General features: G+C 39.4%; 1 protein-coding gene across 2 annotated transcripts in view; it reads right to left on the bottom strand.

The window, feature by feature from the left end:
* Positions 1 to 15,495, bottom strand: part of RAB3GAP2 (RAB3 GTPase activating non-catalytic protein subunit 2) — a 101,273-nt gene that overhangs the window by 56,486 nt on the left and 29,292 nt on the right. For both annotated transcript variants that reach the window (XM_063114386.1, XM_063114385.1), the window contains exons 3-4: positions 5,007 to 5,130; positions 4,065 to 4,146 (exon numbers count right to left, since the gene is read on the bottom strand). In XM_063114386.1, coding sequence (XP_062970456.1) covers positions 4,065 to 4,146; positions 5,007 to 5,130 — 206 coding nt within the window. The remainder of the gene's footprint in view (positions 1 to 4,064; positions 4,147 to 5,006; positions 5,131 to 15,495) is intronic.

The following is a 15,495-nucleotide window of genomic DNA, read 5'->3' as shown; positions in this document are numbered from 1 at the left end:
AACAAGGTAGTTGATATTTCAATTTTTTAAAAATTTGTTGAGACTTGTTTTGTGACCTAACAATATGGTCTAATATGGTCTATTCTACAGAATGCTCCATGTGCTGCTGAGAAGAATGTGTATTCTGCAGCTGTTGGATGAAATGTTCTATATATGTCTGTTAGGTAGAATCGGCCTGTAGGAGAGATTAATTCTGATGTTTCATGGTTAATTTTCTGTTTGTATGATCTGTCCTTTGTTGAAAATGGGGTGTTAAAGTCCCCAACTATTATTGTGTTGGAGTCTGTTTCTCCTCTCCTGTTAAGTCTAATAGTAACTGCTTTGTATTTATATAATTATGTGGTATGGATTGACTGAATTGTGTGCCTCAAAGTTCACATATTAGAAGCTTAATTCCCACTGTAACTGTTGAGGGTAGGAAATCCTATTAGGGTAACTGAAAGGTGGAGATTTGAAGAGATGATTGGATTGTAGGACCACGCAGTAGTGAATGGATTAATAATGGTGGGCAGAGGTGTGGTTCTGAGGCCTTTAAAAGGAGAGGAGGTGAGAGTATCTCTCTCTCTCTATGCTGCCATTTCCTGCCATGTGAAACCGGCATTGCTATAAAGCCACCACCAAAGAAGATCCTCACCAGATGTGTTCCCTGGACTTTGGACTTCCCAGCCTCTGAAACTCTAAGCAATAAATTTCATTTGCTTATAAATTGCCCAGTTCTGTGTATTTTGTTATAAGCAACAAAAATAGACTAATATATAATGTTCCGGAGTTGGGTGCATATATATTTTTATATCCTCTTATTGAATTGATCCCTTTATCATTATATAATGACCTTCCTTATTTTTTTTTTTACTTTCCTTGGCTTGAAGTCTAAGTTATCTAAGTAGAGTTATTCCTGCTCTTTTGTTTGTTTCCATTTCCATGAAGTATCTTTTTCTATCCCTTGACTTTCAGACAGTGTGTGACTTTATAGGAGAAGTGTATTTCTTGTAGCCAGCACATTGTTGGTTCTTGTTTATAATCCATTGAGCCTCTCTGTGTCTTTTAAATTGTGGCATTTAATCCGCTTTACATTTAGAGTTATAATTGATAAACAGGGACTTGTTACTCCCATTTTGTTCCTTTGGTTCTGTTTTTTTTAATCCTTTTTTTCCAATCTTACTGTCTTTCTTAGTGATTGAGCGGTTTTCTCTAGCGGTGTATTTTGATTTCTTGCTATTTATTTTTAGTATGTCTCTTATAAGTTTCTGTGTTGGTTACATGAAACTTACAAAAAATATGTTATAGTTATAACAGATTACTTTAGACTAATCTAAGAAAAAAGAAAGAACCAAAACCAACTCTGTGCTCTGGTGTCATTCCCCACCAGTTTTTGACAATTTCCTGTTTCAAGTTACATCTTTTAATACTGCCTATCTCTTATATGGTTGCTGTATATATTACTATCTTGTTCAGTTTGTCCTTTAGTCTTCATACTAAGTAAGGATAGAGGCGATTTATTCACCAACCTTAGGACAATGGAGTATTCTGAAGTTGTCTGTGAATTTACTTTACTAATAAATTATGTACCTGCAAATGTTTTCTTGCTGTGCCTTAACAGTATCCTTTCAGATTGAAGAAATCCCTTCAGTATTTCTTGTAAGGCAGGTCTAGTGTTGATAGATTACCTTAGGTTTTGTTTGTCTGGGAAAGACTCTATTTCTCCTTCATATCTGAAGCTTAGTTTTGCTGGATAGTGACTTCTTGGTTGACCATCTTTTCCTTCAGTACTTTGAATATATCATCCCATTCTCTACTGGCGCGTAGGGTTTCTTCTGAGAAATCTGCTGAGAGACACACTGGAGTTCCACTGAATACTATATGCTTCTCTTCTCTTGTTGCTTTTCAGTATTTCTTTGTCTTTGTTTTTTGATAACTTGATTGTGATGTGGAGTGCTCCTCCTTAGATTGAATTTAACTGACAACCTCTGAACTTCCTGAACTTGGATGCTGTTGTCTTTCTCCATACTTGAGAAATTTTCAGCCATCATTTCCTTAAATATGTTTTCTAGGTCTCTTCCTTTTTTTGTCTCCTTCGAGTATGCCAATTATGCCGAAGTTATTTTACTTGAGGAAGTCCCATATTTGCTGTATTTCTCTTTCATTTTTTTCTTATTCTCTTTTCTTTTTGCTCCTCTGATTTGATAATTTCATATGTTCTCTCTTCAAGCTCACTGACTCTTCCTCTGTTTGATTAAATCTGCTGTTGGAGCTTTCTACTGAGTTTTTCAGTTCAGATAACGTATTCTTTATTTCTAGAATTTCTATTTGGTTTTCTTAAACTGATTCAATTTCTTTCTCAAGTTTCTCATTCTGCTCCTGGATTGTTTTCCAGATATCATTTCATTTTCTATCTGTATTTTTATGTGACTCCCTGAACATCCTTAAGATGGTTATTCTGAATTCTCTGTCATACATTTCATAAATTCACTATTTCTTAGGGCCCATTGCTGATGTGCTGATGTGCTTGTTTTCTTTGTTGGTGTCATATTTCTCTGTTCTTTCTCAATCTTTGTGTCTTTACACTGATGCCTGTGCATTTGAGAAGACTGCTAGCTTTTCTAGGTTTTATAGATGTTCTTAGGTGGTGTTAGATCTTTACTGGTTAATATCAGAGGTTCGTCTCTGCTCTGTGGTTTTGGTTAATTCCAAAATTGTTGAAACTTCCTGTGGGAACCAGCATTTGAGCTCTGTGGTTGCACTAAATTGCTCCTTTGCTGTTGATTCTATGGGGAAGGCATTTTATGCAGACTGGATTTTCATTGTCAGTCTTCTAATCACTTCTGGGTCTTCTGAGGTCTGAATACACCTGGGCTGTGTGGAAATTCTGGTCCAGACCTGAGTCTTTCCAGCAAACTGTGCCCCTTGCAATTCTATTGCCCTGACCAGTCTCCACTAAGTGGGCCTGTGCAGATCAGCTACCCACTCTGCACCTCAATGCTGTCCTAGCAGGCCAGCCTCCCTACCAAACTCCAAAGCTTCCCATGGGGTGTGCTGTGACTGGGTCCCTTGTGATAACTCACTGGCCCCTGGGTAGTTCCCTTCTTCGGTGTCAGCCCTAACCTCTCACTCCTACCTGGGTCCACATGAACCCTGTCGGTGGTCTTGTTGGTCTGGGGGCTGGAATGGTATGCTCCAAGACCCTCTTCTCCCCTATAGACTCCAAGCAACTTCACACAAAGGGCTCAGCTGAGGCTTTTGCTGGATCCTTCTCTGTGTGCTATAGCTTCTTCCTGCCTCTCACAGGGCCGGTCCTGATGTAGCCCTGGCTGAAACGGTAGGAGTCATTTCTTCTTCCTCTCACCATAGCTTCTCCCACCTTCTCAAACTCTGCAGGCCTCTCCTCCTCTTTCCCCATGCTCCTGCAATTCCAGATTGTCAGTCTTTGCTTTTAAATAGTTGTTAATTGGTCCATTGTTGGGGAGAGTGACCCTGAGAATCATCTACTCCATCATTTTGATGACATCTCTCTTTTCTTATTCATTCTTATCAGATAGATAAAAATTTAATTGAAAACAGTTTTTGGCTCAAGGTTCTAGGTTAGCAGCTCCATCATGTAACCACACTAGAGTTCATGGTTTTAAGAATTTTACTGGGTTAGCAGGAAACTTGAATGTACCCCTTGCATTTCTGAGTATTTGTGAGTTTTAAGAATTAATGTATCACTGATTAAGCACAAGCCCAATACTAGCAAAGCAGAGAAGACAATGACTGCCCTTGACTTTTTTGAATAAATAAAATTAGTAATGAAGAAAAGACAGAAAAGAAAAAATGTAAAAATATTTTAATGGGATTATTTCTGAACTCATCCTTAAATCTTCAAAGACGATTTTTAGAAAAAATAATGTGATGAATAAAACTAAAATTTGCTAACCAAATCATCCTCTACAACCTCTAAAGCTGGATGTGTATACATTTACTAAACATTCCAAAACATACAACTGCTTAATAGAATCACCTACAAGTCAAATGATTTCATACATATATTTAACACAAAGAGGAACAAAAAATTAAGTGACACCTACCCTTCTTCAACATTTAAAGAACCACTCCAACCAACAGCAAATTGCATTTCTTCCTTTCCTTTATCACTGTATTTCCATTTTGCTGAAAAAAGATATGTAAAATAACTTTAAATATAGTATACTAAAACAGTAATTTATAAATTTTGCTCCTTCTTTTTAGAATGATGAGTACAAAATTTAGTGGTTGTGTATTAACTGACTTGGGTTCTTTATAGGTAAATCTAAAATAATGTTTCAAAAATTTTATAAGATTTTTATAAAACCACCTAGTCTCCTAGCCTTTAGTCTCTTCTTCCTCCAAATACACCCATATGATGTTGTCATAGCTCCAGCAGAATAAAGTTGTTAATACCTATGTACCACCCTACTTATTTTAAAGATTACCTTTATCTTCAGATGGCAAAGAAAAATTTTCTATTAGATTTATGCTACTGGAGGGTAAACTTGCTTTTGTAAGAACATTCCATAGCCATTTTATACACAATTGTATTTTGATCACTGAGATTGCTCATATCCTATGCATCCCCAAACGTTAATTTTAATCTTTAACAAAAATTGTGAGCTAAAAACTTATGCCCAAAATAGAAATCTACATTACTATGCGCTTACAAACTATTAGTTTACTGTCACTAAGAAGGGATCAGCAATCTTTCAGCTCTGACTGCCCCTTTCAAGTATTGGGCAATGCCCAAAACTGCCTCTGAAGTACCACAGAGAGACAGCTAAAGTATCTGCATCCAGGAAAGAAAAACAGAGGAAACAAACAGAAAGAAAAGAGAGAAATACAAAAAAGGAAAGAAAAGAGGTGTTAGATAAAATAAACTACAGATGCCACCGTATAACGCATATAATAGAAATAACATTTTTTCTTTCCACCCAATCCGTTTTCTATTCTATTCTATGCTCTAAAATAAAGGCCACTGAAAATAATAGGGTACTTACGCACTAGAAATACAGCTTTTTGCTCCCGAGCTATAACCATAAGATCATTGGTTGGAGATAAGGATAAAACACAATCTTGAAGCCAAGAAGTTTTCTGTGTTTTGGAAGTATTTCCTTCTTCCTCCTGTGGGTAAAACTACAGTTACTGAATATGCAAAAATATCAAGAGTATTTCAACTTAACTTTGTCTGCCTTGAAAAGCAAGGGGGAAATACAAATTATGATCAAGTTCTGTCTGACCCCATCCCAACAAAAGGACTATGAGCAATCCTGGAAGCAAATTTTGCCCTTTAAAGACTAACCATGATGAAAATATGCAAAATAGATGTGTCATTTGCTTAAAAGCAAATTCAAAGAAACTATTCCACAATCATTGGTTATATCCCTAACACTTCTTAGCCATCTCATAAATGTCTCTTTCTAGTCACATGAAAACAGAAAGCAAAACTTCACGTGGATTAGCATTCCAATCTCATCTATTGATGACAGGGGAAATAAAACAGATTTTCCTTTCTATGCCCTCTCCACCTCTCTCTCTTTCCTTATGACTGTGAGACTGAAAGTATATCCTCCTAGTTTGTCACAGTAAAGTTAGATGTGTAAAAGAGAGCATTCCATATTACAAAAACAGGCTAGAAGATACTACCATATTATTATGTTATGTTATGTTATGTTGTGCTGTGCTATGTTATGTTATATTATATCATCATCATCAGCGTTTGATGTGTCACAAAGTTCTGGATCTAAAGCTTTAGTTGTGCTTCTCAGAATGCTGATAGATTGTCACAAAATGCAATGGTGCTGTGCCCTTAACACAGCTCCACACCTCTCAACCCTTCCACGGGGGGGAGCAGCTGTATACACCTACGCAAGCTCACGGTCACATGTAATTCTGAAGTAGCCCTTCTTTGTGACTAAGGCACAATATCAGATGTATTAAATTCAACAAAATAAAAAGCCTCTAATGATAATAACCAAAACCAAACAATATCCTTAAAATTACAAGCAGAGGTGGAAATTTGTCGTTTCCTACAATCTTAGCTATTTTGCCCCAAGCAGAATAAATTTTACCGTAACATTATGGACCAAATTTAAAACAGAAAACCAATGGAAGTGTGGGGAAGGGAGGGTATCTCATGTAAATCAATCCCCCCCCCCAATAAATCCTCAAAAAGAAAGAAAAAATCCCTTGGTACATCAGGAGATCAACAAGGAACATATGATATACAAAGGCAAACAAAGACTAAAAGGATGGAAAAGTACATATCCTAAATTGTTCTATAATGTCAGCTACTTTTTAGCCAAGCAATTTGATATGTAGAAAGCAGGCCACAGAACTTGAAACGTCTTGTCACAATAAAGAAACCCTTTGGCACCATTCTGAGCAAAGGACAGTGGGCACACCAGCAAGTGCTGACACTGAGTGTGTCTGGGTTTGGTCATCTAAGTCAAGAAGAATGAGGCACTGTTGATTTGGATGACGTTCACAGCAACATTTGCCAAACCCTTCCTACGTGCTAGACACTGTGTTAAGCACTTTATACATGTATCTTCTCTCTCACAGCAACTCTATAAAGAAAGTTCTATTCTTGCTCCCATTCTGAGGCAGGAGAACCAAGACTTATCAAGATAACCAACACAGAAGGAGGGCGGATCTGAACTCAGGCACTGGGGTTCAATTGCACTGCCTCTCTCTGGGCTGCCTCTCACACTATACTCCCATGGGAAGCTGGTCCCTACAACTGCTCTGCCAAGCACCTTTGAATCTCATCTGCTCTGCCACTCTCATTGCCATTGTGACTTGGGGTGACTGTGCATAATGCTTGCTGCTGTGGATCCAGAATTACAGTGATGGTGAGAAGCTCTACTCCATTTCTAGACTAAAAGACTACTGCTTCTCAATGATTAAAAAAATAAAGAAGTGACATGGAGCATGCGAGGTCTAGTCTAGTCTAATCCCATTCAGCCACATGGTTGATTGAAGTAACTATGTTTACCCAGGGTGATTATGTATTTAGTATTATTGTTTAACTGCTCTCTTTGTAAGGAGGGCCATCAAATGGATCCCTCCCTTTAAACCTGAATAATTGATTGACACATATAAAGTATCAAATTAAAAAGGTCACATGAGAAATGCTAACAAACATAAGAGTAAGCTCTGTCTCTCAACGTCAGCACTATTGGCATTTTAGGCTGAACAATTCTTCGCTGTGTGTGTGTATGGGGGCAGTTCTGTACACTGTAGCAAGCTTAGCAGCATCCCTGGCCTCTACCCACCAAATATCCATAGCATCCCCCAGTTGCAACAAACAAAAATGTCTCCAGACTGCCAAATGTCCCCTGGGGAGCAAAATGCCCCCCCGCTGAGAACCACTGATATAGCTGAATAAGAAACACATTGTATCGTTTTTAAATCAACAAATTAACTCACTAAGAAACTGCAGTAGTAGGTACAAGACAGTCTGATCAAAAACCCTAGAACTGCCTGTCTGTACGGGATCAACACTGTCACACTTACGTCATAATCACACGTGTCATAATCCTCTCTCAGCCATCTGACAGACTGTACAATTTTATGAAGAAATAGGAGCAACTATGGAGATCATTTAAATGAAACTCCTCATTGTCCAGAAAAGAAACTGAGGCCTCGAAAGAGTAAGTGGACTGTCACTAACTACACTAATGCTATAGATAACAAATTTAAAGTAATATACATTCATATTGTCCTTGGACAATCTACTTTGGAACTCTGGTTCCTCACCTCTAAATCAGGGGACTGAGAAGGAACAAGGAAATGGCCTGTGGGTCAGAGACCAGAGAATGATGAGATGCTCAGTGTTCTCACATCTCTCCCTCTCTCTGCTTTATCTGTCCTGCACAAGACTCCACAGCATTGTGCCAGAAAGGCTGCACATATATGTGTGCCAGCACTGTGTTAGGATGTCTTACATCCTCTGGGGAAGACACATGGATAAATACACGGTAGACATTCATCAGACCAGACTGGGCTGGGAGGGCACGATTCCAGAAAAAAATCTTCCTATTGGAAGTAACTCCTAAGCTAAATCCTACAGGTAGAGCAGAAAGTAGCCAGCAATAAAAGAGGGAGAGGGTGGCAAGAGAGAAGAAGACGACATGGACATTCCCCGCAGAGGAAATATTCTTAAGACTAGGCCCCTGGGTCCTACTTCTCTAGGGAACCTTGAATTCAACGTATTCAAAGCCTTAGAGGCAAGAGAGTCCAAGTGAGGAGCTCCTGTCACAGCAAAGTCTAACAGTGGAAAGGTAAAGGATGACTGCAGGAGCAGGCAGGGGACAGGTGATGGAGAACTTTCATATTGTGCTGAGGAGCTTACACTTGATCTTGAAGGATATAAGGACCCACTGAAGGATTTTTTAAGCAATGAATCTACCTGGTTATAACTGCTCTCTCTTTCTTTTAAGTATCTGAGTTTCTTTAAAAGTTAAAAAAAAATTCAACAAATAGCAATAAAAATGATGTTACATCCTACGTGATTTCAGTTGCATCCTCCCTCCCTGTCTCTGTCTCTCTCTCTCACACACACAAAACAGAGATTAAAGTTGCCAAAATAATACTTGCCCTTACAACTTGTGATGCACTCCAAATTTTTATTCTATTTTATTTCATTATTTTAAAAGAGCTGGACAAGGCATCATAAATTGACTTCACCCACAAGTCAATATAGGCAGTTTGAAGTACACTGCTCAACCTCAGCACTACTGACATTTTAGGCAGGATAATTCTTCATTGTAGAGGGCTGTCCCCTGCATTGCAAGAAGTTCAGTAGCATCCCTGGCCTCTACTCACTAGATGCCAGTAGCATCCCCAGCACGACAACCGAAAGTGTCCCAGACATTGCCTCTTGGGGCAGAGCAGGTGCAAAATCACCCCTGGCTGAGAACCACTGTTCTAGGTAATAGAAGATCAAAGCAAGGCCAGAATGGGCCAGAGTCTTAACTTTGGGCTGAGTTGGCAGAGGAACAAAGGTTTTGGAGGATCCAGCTCAAAGCACAGGGCAGGGGGCAGCAGAAATACAAACCAAGAATAAAGAGTGTGGGTCTGTCTCAAGCAGTTCCCGTGTCAAATTTTTCAGGGGAGCCTCAAGTATAACTGACTCGATGAAAACATTGGTATAGTGGAGATGAGGAAACCTGCTCTCCAGGCTGGCTCACAATGAACTAGTATTAAGTTTTACAGCAACACCTGACTTCCAGTCCATCACAAAACATCAGGCAGAAAACAGGGCTGTAAAACAACAATGCTCTGTCAAGCCTAACAGAGCGTCAGCACACAACTGGAGGCTGACCAGGCACAAGCTCACCATTTTGTTTTGTACCATACGGGCATCTGCCCACCAACTAGGTTTTTGGACCCCCTCCCCCACAATAAAGGGGCCCATAATCACTACTACTGCTCCCTTGAACCCAACAATCCTAAAATAACCTTGATGAGGTAGTTAATTTCCCAAGTGAGGCATGAAATCTAAAAAAAAAGGGGGCCTCACTGCTTAAAGGTGCTACACCAGGGACTAACTTGATTTTTCACAAAAACTAGCACCTAGTTACTAAAGTTAATATTAAATGTACCCATTAGCTATAAAACATAATCCCTGTTGAGGAGGGAGGGATCTTATATTTTAGTTGTCCTAAACTTCAAGGACTTTTTAAAAAATTAAGACAAGTAAAAACTTTTCTTAGTTGGCACAAATATGGAAGACACTAATGTGGATTATGAAAAGGAATTCTTCCTAAATGAGGGCTACAGATACTTTAAAAAATTTCTTTGATTTTAAGCCCACAAATTTGTCAGTGATTGTTCTTCCACAGTGTAGCAGATGGTAAAATTACAGTAATTTAACCAGCCTTTCAATTATAGCTGGCCACTATGGGGGCTGTTAAATTATCACTTGGTAAACATAGTGGCAAATGTTTTTTGGTCTATCAGCTACTGCAGTGATTAGATAGCCATTGAAGTACCATAGAGTAGTTTTTCAAAGTTTTCAACTTTAGTACAGTAAATCCATCATTTGCAACTTATGTTGTTACTGTCATTGTACTTTCACAGATATTGGTACATTACAACTGTGCCAGTAAAATGCAGTGTAATTAAGAGGCTGCCAGCACATTAACTGTAATTCTCAGTAGTTTACCACCTAAATCTCAGAAATAATCATCTACACTTTTAAAGCAAGACATAAGTGCTTCAGTAATTTTGAAAAACAGAAAGAAAGTAAACAATGCTGTGTTTTCCTTCCCCCCCTCACCCCCAGTCTGCTACTAACATATGTAATGCCCAATATTTTTCAAACTTTCTTTGTTTTTAGGTGGCAGGACTTTTTATTCCAAAATAAAGTTTTACACAAAATTTCGATATATGAAATAGGAAAAGTTATACAGCACCCCTGTACAACCCTAGAGCTCCCTCTAACACAGCATGAAAAGTACTAGCCTATGCCATATTCCAGATCACAGAAAGATCTTAAGGGCTTTTCAAAATTAAGATGGGGCAAGGCATAATCTCTTTCTAAACTTGATTACAAATGACCCAAAGAAAAAATTCTCTGAAATACGATTTCTGAGGAAGTTAACTATAATAACTTCAACTGCTAATCCAAGTAGGATTAATTCTGTTATTATTTATTCTTAAATTGTATATATAATATGATCCCATTTTTATAAAATTTTCTTTGTGCCCATTCATCCACCCACTCAACCTTCTATTTGTAGAGAGCCATAGAAAAATATCTACATGGATAACCTTGAAGTTGACAACAATGTTAGGAAGTTAATGGATTATTTTATTCTTTGTATTTTTCTGTAATACCTGAATTTTCTGTAATAAACACGTGTCAAAACTATTTCATTCCTTGTAAAAAATTCATTTCATACATAATAACAAAGGAACTCCAAACTACCTACTAAATCTATATGCTCCCCTAGGCACCATGGGATACAAGAAAGTCTCAAACAATTTCTGCTCAGAAACTTTTTTATCTTGGACACACAAGACTAATAAGAAACAATTAGCACCCACTGTAAATCAGAATAGATCTAATAGCTAAACTAAGTGCTATGGACCTTAAATTGCTATCAGAGTTTAGGAAAAAATAAATAGTACATACATTCCCCCAAGACATTTGTAAGTGAAAAACATGAAAATATGATCCACCTAACTCATAAATTTAAAATATAGATTAAAACAATGAAATGGCATTTCACATGTGTCTGATTTAGCAACGATTAAAGTTTGACAACATACTAGGAGCCAACAATTTCAAAAACTACCTGAGGACAGGAGGTCCCCGAAAAAAAACACATTCATTTCTCAGTCTTTTGTTTTCAAATATTTGATAAAAACATGGATACAGAGAAACATTTCACTTTCACTAAACAAACGATAGCATAGCATACAGTCAATGATAAAAAGCAACTGGCTCAGAGGGTTTTTAATTTCTGTACACAGCAAGCAGAGAAAGGCACACTCACATACTGCTATTTGGAATATAAATTGGGCAGCCTTTTAGAAGCACCATTGTTTTGGTGTGAGAAACACACTACACTGCATTTTTTCCCCTCTATGCTGTCACTCAACAACAAACACAACACAGAAGACAGACTTCTGACTTCTGTGACCAAATGGGTAGGGATTTCTACTCACTGGCAGTTCTTCAGCAGACACCAGCTGGGTGTCCTCCAATTTAACTCTGACACTATCCACCTGGGGAGAGCGTTAGATCCCAAAGGGTGAGGGCTCAGTCCCCAAGACTGCCCCCACTTCAGATGCCAGTTCCAAGTCCAGGCCTCTGGAACTTCTGACCAAAAGCTACAAATCAGGATTCCCACAACCCCTTTCTTGGGTTCAATTAGTTTGCTTGAACAGCTCACAGAACTCAGGGAAACATGTACTTTCAGTTGCTGGTTTATTATAAAGGATATCACAAAGGTTACTATAAACAAAAAGACACCTACGGCAAGATATGGAGAATGGGTGCGGAGCTTCCATACCATCTCCAGGTGTGCCACCCTCCAGGAACCTCCATGTGTTCAACTCTCCAAACTCAGGCCTCTTGGGCTGTTATGGAAGTTTCATTACAGAAGTATACGTGTATGTATGTATGTATGTATGTGTGTGTGTGTGTATATATATATATATATATATATATATTTTTTTTTTTTTTTTTTTTTTTTGATGGTTGGACAGTATGGGGATCTGAACCCCTGACCTTGGTGTTACCAACACCACTCTGACCAAGTGAGCTAGTCAGACAGCTTTAGCTCAAGTGGTTACTTCCTCACAAAGGACTTTTCCATCTACGTGAAACAGTAAGGCTAGGCTTGTGAACCAAACTGACTCCATTTTCCCTGCAGAGGACACTTTGTTACTTTTCCACTCCTCAGTCATGAGACCCCCCCCCCAGGGCAAATGATTACACCATGGCTCACCCTGATAAAATAGACTGAGATAAGAGAGCAAACACCTATTCAATGAGTTGCAAAACCCCTCCCCAATGCTTGTTTACTGTAATTGTAAAAATTAAGTTATAGATTAACCTTAAGACCCCTTTAGGAATTCCCACATGTCAGGAAGCTTCAAGGTGACTGCTACAATGACCCTCCTGGGATGACGATGATGAACATCATTGCCATCCTGGACCTAAGGAGCAGGTGCAAGGACCAAAGCCCTAACCGAGCACGCACAACCAGGAAGAAAAAAATGGACCACCTCCAGCAATGTTGGCCTGCACCCTTTAACTCCTTTCCCTGTAAAAGACCCCGAATAGCTCCCCTTGGGGGCTAGCTTTACTGTAGCTACTCGCCTTATGCATGTCTGTATCTCCTCTTTTAATAAAGCATGGCTTGCTTCATTGCTGGGTACATTGTTTATTTCTATGATTTTGGAACCCAGGAGCCTAATTCAATCACCAGCAAAACCTGGAAAGCTTTGGGCACCAACAGAAGACTCCGGCTGACTATTTTGCTCCCAAGTCTCTGCTGCTGGAATAAGTCTCTCCTGGAGTCCTGGGCCTAAATTCTGACAAGGCAATGCTTTATTCTCTTTTACTCTACTTCCCCCAGTCCCCTTTTCGTCCTCTTTAAAGTGACTGCCAGACAACTACAGCTTCAACTCCTCTCAACCTGTGAGAAGCATGCTCCTTCTGGCCAGCAACGGCTTGCCCTGACCTTGTCCTGACGGGTAACTAGCAGAGGTGGGAAGGCCAGCCCTACACCACGAAGATCTTGCCTGAGCAGGTTCCCCATGACAGGATTCATGAGCGTGGTGGGGATTCATTCCCATGCCACGTAGTGACTAGAAGTCCGTAAGCCGCTAAAATTCTCTTTACCTTTCTCTGATTTTCTGAGCTCTCTTCTGTTTGATTGGATTGTGTCTGCTACTATGTAGGTGCACCAAGGAGGGCTCCCGGCTGTGCTTTTTTTCTCTGATTTAAATCTAGGTGGTACCTTTCTTCTTTGTGCCAACAACAGTGGGGACAACTGCTTTTATCAATTACAGTGTCAGTGGAATAGGTTGGCCCCTGCCAACCTATTGGGACTTTGGGACTAGGATAAACTGGACCCTACTGCTCTTTTCTCGTTTGTTTGGTTAGACATTTAGATGAGTACTGGTATCTGAATAAACCTTCCAATCCTTGCACAAACTTTTGGACTTTCAAGTCATTTGTTTAGTGCGAGAGGGCAAGCCGAGTCTGGTCTGTCAGTAACATACATAGGCATGATTGATTAAATCATTGGCCACTGGTTATCAGCTTAACTTTCAGCCTCTCTCCCCTCCCCAGAAGTAGGGAGGTGGGACTTTCAGTCCCACCTTGGTCTTTTCTGTGACCAGCCCCCATTCTGAAGCTACCTAGTGGCTGTGAGCCATCATTAGCATATGAAGTCTCTTAATCACTTTAGAGATTTTAAGGATTTTAGGAACTGCAAGTCATGAGATGGGGACAAAGATCAAATATATATTTCCACAATAATTTCTATCAAAATTTAAAATGTGCATACCTTTGTGTTGGGAAAATATAGAAAAATAGTCAGGGCCCCTCAGATGTTCAGAATCTTGCCGAGCATTTGCTGTGAACAGGTTGTGTGGGCGGAGTTAGTGCGCCTGTGCGGTGCCCCACCTTGGCTAGAGCTTACTGCCTGGGGTGGCTGCCACATCTGTGGCCATGCTTTCCAACCTACGGCTTCCAAGGACCTTTTTGCCATTACCTAGCTCATAGACCTGAGTGTAAAGGGTCTGGTGACCCAGCCTGGCATATGAAGGGTTTGTTACCCAGTCTGGACCGGGCTTGAGGGGTCTGTGAGCTCCAGACCCAGCCCTAGCTCAACAATTGGACCAGACGGGGCAGGATTACCAGAAGGTAAAAGAGCCTGACAACTGGCCTGGTCATGTAGCTTTACAATTTGTATCACAAACAGGGTTAAGAGCTCTACAACTGGTGATATCAACAGGATGCCTACATGTGCCTTAACGCTACACTTTGCCACAGCAATTCCACTTAGGAATTATTCTAATGAAATAAAAAGACTAGATAACATTCATTGAGCACTTATTATATTGCATGTACCATTATAAGCACATCTCACTTAATCCTCATAACAATCCTATGAGTTTAATAGTTATTATAAATCATGGTGCATCTATCTATACAATAAAACAGTATTCCTTGAAAAGAATGAGAATTTTTATGTACAGATACGGAAAAACCTCCAAATTACATTAAATGGAAAAAGAAAAAATAGTGTGTAAAGTTTTTTTGGACTTTCAGGTAAAAAATGTCAATTAAACACATGAATTTTACTCTCACTCTCCCCAGCACCAAAATACCATTAAAAACAACAGTAAAATAATTTTCTTTAAAAAGGCAAAACCAGTACGAGCATAAAAAATGAGAGGAGAAAACCCACAAAATTTTGAGAGCTAGAAAGCAAATGGACAGGTGGTAACTGATTTCACAGTCCCTAGAAAACTATTTCCTAAACTGAAGGAGAGGCAAGCTGAGAAGAAGCCCCATTTGCACTGCAAAACTGCCAACAGGCTGAGGAGCTGGGTGCCAAGTCCCTCTGGAAGTGAGGGCAAGGGTGGGGCTGAACTCAGGAGGCTTATTTGCAAATGTGTTTAACCAGCAGTCAGGTTCCCAGATCCCCTTCCCCACTCCACCCAGCCAAATCCTTGGCAGAAGACCAGAGATCCTACCACCAAGCCAAAACTCATTCAGAAGCTACCCTGTGAGAATGCCTCAGGAATGCAAATTTGAACTAAAATTAACAATTGTAAACAAGAGAAAGTAAAAGTGGCAGCTGAAAACATGGGAAGACTGAAACAGGTCTCTCTTAAGCATTTAGGTATAAATAATGCCACCAAGACTAGGCCTGAACTATCTGTTGCTTTGTGGTCAAAAAGATCCAGAACTTAAATTCACCTTTTTTTGCTAGCAAACAATCATTTAACTGCCAC

Source organism: Cynocephalus volans, chromosome 11 (genome assembly GCF_027409185.1).
Source record: "Cynocephalus volans isolate mCynVol1 chromosome 11, mCynVol1.pri, whole genome shotgun sequence".
NCBI lineage: Eukaryota > Metazoa > Chordata > Mammalia > Dermoptera > Cynocephalidae > Cynocephalus > Cynocephalus volans.
Note: the sequence above shows the minus strand (reverse complement) of the source record. Positions and strands in the feature narration are given on the sequence as shown.